This window comes from Choloepus didactylus, chromosome 18 (assembly GCF_015220235.1).
Source record: "Choloepus didactylus isolate mChoDid1 chromosome 18, mChoDid1.pri, whole genome shotgun sequence".
Lineage (NCBI taxonomy): Eukaryota > Metazoa > Chordata > Mammalia > Pilosa > Megalonychidae > Choloepus > Choloepus didactylus.
In genome coordinates, this window is record NC_051324.1 from 17,222,969 (window position 1) to 17,233,293 (window position 10,325).

At 41.4% G+C, this 10,325-nt stretch overlaps 1 protein-coding gene across 1 annotated transcript; it reads right to left on the minus strand.

The window, feature by feature from the left end:
* Nucleotides 1-7,465: 7,465 nt before the first annotated feature.
* Nucleotides 7,466-8,413, minus strand: LOC119514049 (olfactory receptor 139-like). The gene has a single exon (XM_037809584.1). The coding sequence runs from the start codon at nucleotides 8,411-8,413 to the stop codon at nucleotides 7,466-7,468; it is 948 nt and encodes a 315-aa protein (XP_037665512.1).
* Between the last annotated feature and the right edge of the window lie 1,912 nt (nucleotides 8,414-10,325).

Genomic DNA, 10,325 nt, shown 5'->3' on the forward strand with positions numbered 1-10,325 from the left:
AGCTTGTTACAGCCAAGAGGGACACTTTGAAGAATGCACAGAAGTTGAGAGAGTAGCTGCAGATGAGAGACAGTTTGAAGACGGCTGTTGAAAGCAGACTTTTGCTCCAGAGAAGCTAAGAGAGGACAAATGCAGCTTAGAGAGGAACATCCTGGGAGAAAGCCAATTTGAACCAAGGACTCTGTGCCTTCCCAGCTAACAGAGGTTTTCCAGACACCATTGGCTATCCTCCAGTAAAGGTACTTGATTATTGATGCATCACCTTGGACACTTTAGGGCCTTAAGACTGTAACTGTATAACCAAATAAACCCCTTTTATAAAAGCCAATCCATCTCTGGTGTTTTGCACTCCAGCAGCATTGGCAAACTAGAACAACTTCCATGCAAGTTCCAATTCTTACAGTCACTACGTTAGCAGCTAACGTAGGGGCCCTGAGCTGATAAGGGGTCAATTCTATTCTACACTGGAGCCATATGACATTCACATTTGTCATATAGCATGCATCAAGCACTGCAGCCTTTCCCAGATATTTGTCTAGTGTCCATAGGGCCTACCATTGTCCACACACCTGCTGTCTCAGGGAGCACCATTTGGATGTTCCTGGCCCATCAGCACAGAGTTTCTCCATGCTGATCGTGTTAGCAGGCACCACACATTAATACTGAAGTAATGGCTGCCATTAAACAAACAGGAAACTACAAATGCTGGAGAGGATGTGGAGAAATTGGAACTCTTATTCATTGTTGGTGGGACTGCATAATGGTTCAGCCACTCTGAAAGTCAGTCTGACAGTTCCTTATAAAACTAGATGTAGAGTTACCCTTTGATCCAGCCATTGCACTTCTTGGTATATACCCAGAAGATCTGAAAGCAGTAACACAAACAGATATCTGCACACCAATGTTCATAGCAGCATTATTCACAATTGCCAAGATTCAAGGGTTCTGGATTGTAGTTTGATAGTATCAGGTATTTACTGCTAGCTATTCCAATTCATTAGAACCTAAAAAGGGTTGTCTATATTGTGGATAAATAAAATGTGGTATATATATGTGATGGAATACTACACAGCAGTAAGAAGGAACAATGTCGTGAATCATATGACAATGTGGATGAAACTTGAAGACATAATGCTGAGCGAAATAAGCCAGGCACAAAAAGAGAAATATTATATGTTACCACTAATGTGAACATTGAAAAATGTAAAATAAATGGTTTATAATGTAGAATGTAGGGGAACTAGCAATAGAGAGCAATTAATGAAGCGAGAACAGTAACCCAATAAGAACAGATAAGCTATCATGGGTAAATTTAAAGTTCTGGGAATGCCCAGGAATAACTATGGTTTGTTAATTTCTGTTGGATATGGTAGGAACAAATTCACAGAAATGTTGCTATATTAGGTTATTGTCTTGGAGTAGAGTAGGAACATGTTGGAAGTAAAGTAGCTATCTTAGGTCAGTTGTCTTTTTCTTACTCCCTTGTTATGGTTTGCTTGAAATGTTTTTTTATTGTATTTAAAAAAAATCCTTTTGGATGTAGTTAATAGTTAATTAAAAAAAAAGTTGAAAAAAATGAGAAAAATATGCAGCACCCCCCTGAGGAGCTGGTGGAGAATGTAGGTGGGGTGCTTCCCCACCTCGAGGGTTGCTGATATGCTCACAGAAATATGGGACTAGTGGTTTGATGGGCTGAGCTCTCTACCACGGGACTTACCCTTGGGGAGACTTGCTGTAAAGGAAAGGCTAGGCCAGCCTATAATTGTGCCTAAGATTCTCCTCCTGAATGCCTCTTTGTTGCTCAGATATGACCCTCTCTCTTTAGCTAAGCCAACTTAGCAGGTGAAATCAGTGCCCTCCCCCCATGTGGGATCAGACACCCAGGGGAGTAAATCTCCCTGGCAGCATGCAATATGACTCCCAGGGAGGAATCTAGACCCGGCATCGTGGGATGGAGAACATCTTCTTGACCAAAAGGGGGATGTGAAATGAAATGAAATAAGTTTCAGTGGCAGAGAGATTCCAAAAGGAGCCAAGAGGTCACTATGGTGGGCACCCTTCACACAATATAGACAGCCCTTTTTAGGTTCTAATGAATTGAAATAGCTAGCAGTAAATACCTGAAACTATCAAACTACAACCCAGAACCTAGGAATCTTGAAGACGATTGTATAACAATGTAGCTTATGAGGGGCGACAATGTGATTGGGAAAGCCATATGGACCATACTCCCCATTGTCCAGTGCATGGATGGATGAGTAGAAAAATGGGGGCAGAAAAAAAGCACCCAGTGTTCTTTTTTACTTTAATTGTTTTTTTCACTTTAATTTTTATTCTTATTATTTTTGTGTGTGTGAGAATGAAAATGTTCAAAAATTAATTTTGGTGATGAACGCACAACAATGGTACTGTGAAAAATTGAATGTATGCTTTGTATGACTGCATGGTATGCGAATTTATCTCAATAAAATTGAATTTAAAAAAATCCAGGGCTGGATGCCAGTCAGCAAACAGTGCTTCTAAATGATTGACAATGCTATTTGTGGACATTTCCAAGATGGTCTTCCCCTTTACTTTCTTGATCAATTGTTCTGAAATTTCTTGGCCAAACTTACTCTCAACAAAATCAAGAACTTGGTTGATAATTTTGAACTCTCATGCCGTGTGTGTGTGTATGTGTGTATTAAGTTACTTGTCATACCTTAGAAAAACAAATAAAAGGGGAAACTTCCATTTTTGAATAAAAAAGTTCATAGGTGTTTTGAAGACTGATAAAATCTGGAATGTTTCTTTGGATGTGAGCTATCTGAAGTGAGGTCCATTGGATCAAAAAATCTCTGGAAGTTCCTTTTTTTTTTTAATTATTCATTTTATTGAGATATATTCACATACCACGCAGTCATACTAAACAAATCGTACATTTGATTATTCACAGTACCATTATGTAGTTGTACATTCATTACCAAAATCAATCCCTGACACCCTCATTACCACACACACAAAAATAACCAGAATAATAATTAAAGTGAAAAGGAGCAACTAAAGTAAAAAAGAACACTGGGCGCCCTTTTCTGTCTGTTTGTTTGTTTGTTTCTTTCCCCCACCTTTCCACTCATCCATCCACAAACTAGACAAACGGGAGTGTGATTCCTATAGCCCCCCCCCCCCAATCCCACTGTCCTCCCTCATAAGCCACATTTTTATACAATTGTCTTCAAGATTCATGGGTTCTGGGTTGTAGTTTGATAGTTTCAGGTATCCACCACCAGCTACCCCATTTCATTAGAACCTAAAAGGGTTGTCTAAAGTGTGCATAAGAGTGCCCACCAGAGTGACCTCTCAGCTCCTTTTGGAATCTCTCTGCCACTGAAGCTTATTTCATCTCCTTTCATATCCCCCTTTTGGTCAAGAAGATGTTCTCCATCCCATGATGCCGGGTCTACATTCCTCCCCAGGAGTCATATTCCATGTTGCCAGGGAGATTCACTACCCTGGGTGTCTGATCCCACGTAGGGGGGAGGGCAGTGATTTCACCTTTCAAGTTGGCTTAGCTAGAGAGAGAGGGCCACATCTGAGCAACAAAGAGGCGTTCAGGAGGAGGCTCTTAGGCACAGTTATAGGGAGGCCTAGCCTCTCCTTTGCAGCAACAGTCCTCCCAAGGGCAAATTCCGTGGTAGAGGGCTAAATCCATCAAACCACCAATCCCCTATGTCTGTGGGCATGTTAGCAACCATCGAGGTAGGGCAGGCCAATACGCCTGCATTCTCTGGAAGTTCCTTTTTGTGCCAGAACACTGTGAACCTATGAGCACAGTGCAGAGAATTGTGAAATTCCACACATCAGTATCAAGATTTATCAGCACCTTTCACTGGAATCATATAAAAGTGATTCAGAACAAAAAGCCATAGTGCAAGAGTGCTAAGGGGAGGAAATGGTGGTGGTAGAGCAAGGATGAGTGCTGGTATGTGTGGTAGTTTGATGCTGCTATGTACCCCAGAAAAAATAATGTTCTTTTAACCCATCTTGTGAGTGTAGACCTATTGTGGGTGGGACCTTTTGATTAGGTTCTTTCAACTGAGAGGTGACCCACCTCATTCAAAGTAGGCCTTAACCTACTTTGTCCTTGTATTGTATGGATGGGCCAACTTTCTAGTTTTCTCAAAGGTGAGGATTACACATGAAACTGAAAATTGGGTAGAAGACATTATAGTCAACTCACAGTCTCACTATTCTCACTATTAAATCATCTTACTAGAGTCCTTTTTAAGAGGATAAAAGAAAGAAAAAAAACCCAGAGAAGTTAGAGAAAAAATCCCACACAGAAGCTAAGATAGAGAAGCTAAAAGAGAGAAACACACAGTGGCTAAGAGAGGAAGACACTGAAGCACCCGGGAGAGAAGGACCAGCAGATGTGCTCACCAGAAGCCTGTCTTCAGAGAAGGTATTGTCCTGTTGATGCCTTAATTTGCACATTTTCACAGTCTTAGAAATGTAAACTTGTAAGTGAATATATCCCTAATGTAAAAGCCAACCCATTTCTGGTATTAGCAAATTGAAATTATTTTGTTAGAAAATTTAAATTTATTTAATTAGCAAATTTATTTAATTAGCAAATTGAAACAGAATGGGATGGAATTTGATGTTTGAATTTCTGAGGTTATGTGATAGGATGAGAGGGCAGAGGGTCCACTGAAGGAATCTTTTAAGGAGAGGGGTGGTTTGGTTTGGCTCTTAACTCAGAAGAGGAGGGACGGACAAGATAACCGATGACCACTTCATGTCTCCTCCTGGCCTCTGAATCTTCATCAATGAACCCAGTGTCCTTGTATTGTATGGATGGGCCAACTTGCTAGTTTTCTCAAAGGTGAGGATTACAGATGAAACTTTGAAAATTGGAGAGAAGACATTATAGTCAACTCACCTCTCCTTCCATTCCAACATTCTCACTATCAGCATTTTAAAAATTTATTTTTCTTGGTTTTTAAAATTACAGAACTCAGTGTAAAACTTTAAATAACACCAGAGCACATGGAGTAAAATGTAAAGTCCTTCTCCATTTCCCACTGCTCCCTCCAGCCCTATTCCCTCCACAGGGGTCGTGGCCATCTATAGCTTAGAGGCTCCAGGATTTCTCACCATAATCACATATACATGTCACATTATCAGCACATTTTAAATTTAGCAGTATGTGATATACATATTTTCATGTCAATGTATTAGCTCTTCTTTTTTAAACAAAAATATGCATTTTATTAAAATGACATGAAACATTCATTATTCATATTTGCATAGCAGAGTTAAAAACTTTAGAAGAAGAATTAAACAAAGACAAACACTTTGGCATAACTTCTTATCATTCATTTATTATCATTATACCACCTCTGTGCAATATGCTTCCAATTAAATGGAGAGTCTTTGGGCATTCCAGGATTTCACACACTGGTTGTCCATCCTGAGCTAACTAAGTGCTGTCCTCCTAATTGTTTGCAAGAGGGAGACACTTCTTTGGCTTTAGCTTCAGACAATTTCTCCTGGTCTTAAAAAGAAATGGCATTGCAGTTTGTGCACAAAGTCAGGAAATCTTCCAGTTTATGTCAAACTCAATGAGTATCTTTATTTCATCAGAAGCAAGTTTTTCTCTTTTTTCCCCCTTTTCTCTTTATATCTTTATCTCTTCCAAATATTGGACTCTCTGAAGTATTTTGAAAACATCTAGGAGTTTCACTGACCTCCTATGTAGAAGACAAGTTTCTTTTCATAGGTCAGGCTTTCTATGATTAAGTAATCAAGTCACAAGTATTGACTGAACATCAATCATGTATTCAGCACTATGCTGGGTGTTTGGAGGCCACAGTATAATATAAGACATGGTCCTTGTCCTTAAGGAGCTTATAATCCAATTGGGAAGAGTAAAAGAAGAAGCAAGAAATGCATAAAAGAATATGATTGTGCTGTGCTGTGAGGGCCACACTCTTTCAGAGTACATTAATAAATGAAAGCCTAGAGGATGCACAAGTCACCTGTCAAGAAAAAGCCAGCCCTGAGTGAAAAGTTATAGTGGGGAGGTGAAGATTGAGTGGAAAAGCCAGGAAGAAATGATGGGGGGCCTCACTTGCCCGACAAAGGTCTAGGTTTGCTGTGGTGGTGATCAGAAATTGGCGGTCTTTGGAAAAAGAAACTACAATGGGCAGACAGTGCTCCAGGGGGATTAATTAGCAGTCTAGGCATCACTGAATGGGAGGAGGACAGATGTCAGAGGCAATTGCAGGGGCTCCAGTGGAATGGCCTGGGGTGCAACTGGGGTGGCAGCTGTCTAAAAGAAGACAGGAATATGTTCGTAAGAGATTTTTGTGGAAAATTCAGCAGGACCTAGTGGGTAGCTGGATTTGGAGAATGACTGTGGGTGGGTAGATTTGGAGAGTACCTCTGCCTGACTGGGAAAAATTCCCACACACCATAAAGTTTCATGCTTTCCTGTTCAAGCAACAAAAAAGCATCTTTTCAGACTTCCAACTTCTTGACCAGGAAGTATCTGAAATGGTTCACAAAATAAATTCTAGAAATGGCCACGAGAACACATGAAATGGAGGACCAATCTATTAGTCATTCCTTCCTGGATTTCCTTAAATGGTTTCACTGAGTCCTTGTGCCTTTGGTAAAAAACTTGGGTTCCAGTCCTCTCACACTGAATTAAAAATAATGTCCACTCTATTCTTCCCTTCTTTAATGGTCTCCCCACCTTTTCTAGTTATCTGTATGTGTACACTAAGCAGAATGCGAAATGTAATCACTGCATTTTGCCGTTAAAAGGAAACATAAAACTACTTCTCAATGCTTCTTCTCATGAAAATATGATGCTTTTATGTATCATCAAATGTATGTATGAGTTTATTGTGTTTCTATGGATGAATTACTGATGAATTAGGATGGGAACACTGGTTTGGGGAACATATGTTTGATGTTGCTCTGAAGAACGGTGCTGGCATTGTTTTCTGGTAGGAGTCAGCACCCTGCTCCTAGAGCATGACAAACCCCAATTTAGTTTAACAATATTGGACTTATTTCTTGAAGAAGAATCTTTAAAAATCTAAACCCTATACTGTGCCGTAGATACAATTTATCCTAAAAAGTGGGCCAAGCATTTTGCTTTTATTAAAATCTGAAATTTATTTTAATTGAACAGTCATTAAATAATAATAAAAAAATGGTTTGTGTCCCAATTTCCTGACCCACATTATAGTTTTCTGCCATCTCTCCTCCTTAATTCACCTTCTATTAGCAACTTATATATTCTCTTACCTAAACTTTAGCCTCTTTCCTTAATTCAAAGCAAACCATACTCTACCCTGGCCCATAGTGTCTAATTTCCTCCCATCCCTCAAACTAACCCTTCAGCCTTCAGCCTACGAAAGCATAGGGGGTGCTCAAGGGGTAAGGGAAGGGGCAGTTGGATACCCCTGCCTTCTCATGCTGGGAGCCTCTTCCACATGAGCACTCTTTTCAGGACACCCTGCACATCAGGGTTCCGGAGGCTGTAGATGACCGGGTTCAGCATGGGGTTGAGAATGGAATTGTAAATTCCAATCCCCTTGTCCTTGTCCGAGGCTGAGACTGAACCCAGACACATGTAGCTGAAGAAGCCAGTTCCATAAAAGATACAGACCACAGTGAGGTGGGAGCCACATGTGGAGAAGGTCTTCTTCCTCCCCTCTGCTGAGCGGATTCGTAGAACTGCAAGTGCGACATGGGCATAGGATATGGAAATAAGGATTATGGGGATCACTACCATGAAGGTGGCCCCCACAAAAAGCAGCTGCCCATTGAGGTGACTGCTAGAGCAGGAGAGCTGGAACAGGGGTGGGAGGTCACAGTAGAAGTGGTTGACCACATTGGGGCCACAGAAGTCAAGCGCAGACACAGCCACTGTGTGGGTCAGAGCATTGATGAAGGAGATGGTGCAGCAAATACCTACCAGGGCACCCTGGACTTCGTGGCTCATGTGAGTGCTGTAGGTGAGAGGCTGGCAGATGGCCAGGTAGCGGTCACAGGCCATGGCTGTTAAGAGGTGACAGTCCACACCAGCCAGGAGGTGGAAGAAGAAGAGTTGGGAAATGCAGGCAGCATAGGGAACTCGGCACTGGTGGACCAGGAGACATGCCAGCATTGGAGGAACAGTGACAGTGATGCAGCCAATGTCCAGCAGAGAGAGATTTCCCAGGAAATAGTACATGGGAGTGTGGAGTTTGGACTCCACAAAGATGGCAGCCAGGATGCTGAGGTTGTCCCCAACCGTGGCTACATAGGCAAAGAGGAAGACAGCAAAAAGGATGGGTTGCAGCCCTATGTTTCCTGTCAAGCCAAGAAGGATGAATTCAGTGACAGTTGTCCTGTTCTCCTGGACACCCGACTCCATAGGCTACTGCTAAGAGTGGTAGTGGGAGGAGACTTGGACCTGCCAAAGGGAAAACAATGACACATGGTAGGCACTTAACAGAGGTCTACTGGGTGCTGGGATGATATGTCATGGGCACCAACCAATAGGAATGGATACCAGCCTAGAGCTTGTCCAGGATCCTGGAGGCTTCTTCTATAGCAGGCATTCACCTGTTAGTTGCTGGTTCAGGGAGAAACTCAGGGAAGAGACTGGGTTGGAGAGAACTATTCTGGAGGCCCAGGACAGTGGCTATTTATCAATATGATATGGAAATGTTTCAGAACTTCAACAACTATTAAGGTTGTATCAAAGTGTACTAACTGAGTAGCAGCTGTGAATAGCTGAATAAATGTGTAAAGTTCTAGAAAGGACCACATAAGAGGTTAACAATGTAAAGGAGAGTGGTTGGAGGACAAGATCCCATGATATGAAAAGAGATATGATAGAAAGTGAGGAAAGAGAGGAGCAAGGAAAAGATCAAAGTGCAGAAATACACAGAGACTAACAATTGACATGAAAGCATTTAAGAAAATACTAACAGCAGTTATTAAGTGTACACTATGAATATTGTGCTATACACTTTATATTTATCTTCTCTTTTAAGTCTCATAAAACTCTGTTGGGAAACTACTATTATCTCTGTATAATCAGGTACTGAGGTTTAGAAAGGTTATAAATAGCCCAAGATCACAAAGCTCTTAACAGAGCTGAGTCTCAAATCTGGGACTGTCCCAAGCCAACCTTAACACTATATTGTTTGAACGTATGTGGTTATTGAGGCTTGGTAAATGAAGATGTGTGTGATAAAGGGAAGAATGGTGTTCCTAAGACTTTCAGTATTAGCATCATTACAGTTGTTCAAGGAAGTTAAGATATATTCATCCTTTCATTCTGAAATTATCTATTTGTTGAATGTGTTAGGGTTCTGGATTTATTTTGATGGTAGAACTAACAGCTGGGCATAGGGTATGAGAGAAAGAGAAGGTGCAAAGATTATTCCAAGGTTTTGGGCTTGAGCAACTAGAAAGATTGAATTACTGTTAACTGATATGGGGATGATTGATGATTTCTTTTGGGGGGTTTGAGATCAGAAGCTTTTCCAAGAGAAAAGAGGGGAATTGCTGTCCAGAGAAAATTAAGTGGACTTCCACTCATTGACACATGGTGGCAGTTATGGTATTCCCACAGGTTCCTGGACAGTTGAGGGCTGAACCTGGTATGTACAAAGCTCTTCAGGTGTGAGTGGGACAGGTGAGTCTGGAAAGGTATCTTTGAGGTCCTCTTCTTCTGGACTCTTGCTTATGCTGGGCCATCCCTCTCTCTATGACTGTGTTAGTCCTTCTTTCTGTCTAAAACCCTCTCCTCCTTACACATATCAAAATTCTACCCATCCTTCAAGGCTCAAACCTGGTTCATTTTCCCATCTCCTTAAAGAATTCCTCCTTATGGACCCAGTCTTCAACTGATCTTTCTCTCCTCTGATACCCTAGGCAATTCATAATCTGAATAATTTTAATACTGCATATGGGGAAGGGACCAGAACCTGAGCTACGAAGAGGAGAAGCTTGCCCAAAGTCACACATAGGGTCACTCAAAATTATAGCACCAGAAGAAGAATATAGATTTTGTTAATTGGTGACACCTCCATCCTGTCATTTTCTGCAAATACTCTCAGCTTTCTGTTGAACTTGAACTCTGTTGGGCCAGTGCTGACTTCAGTGGGGAAAAACATGTGTTCCAGCCTCTCAGAGGCCCTGCTTTCCTTTTCAGAGTTTACCTCCCAACCGGGACCACCACTGATCCCTTCAGGTGAGTAGCTACTGACTCCTTGGATTTGTACACTGAGGTTATGTTTTCCATCTCAATTCCAGGCTTGGGCAAGCTTCAGCTC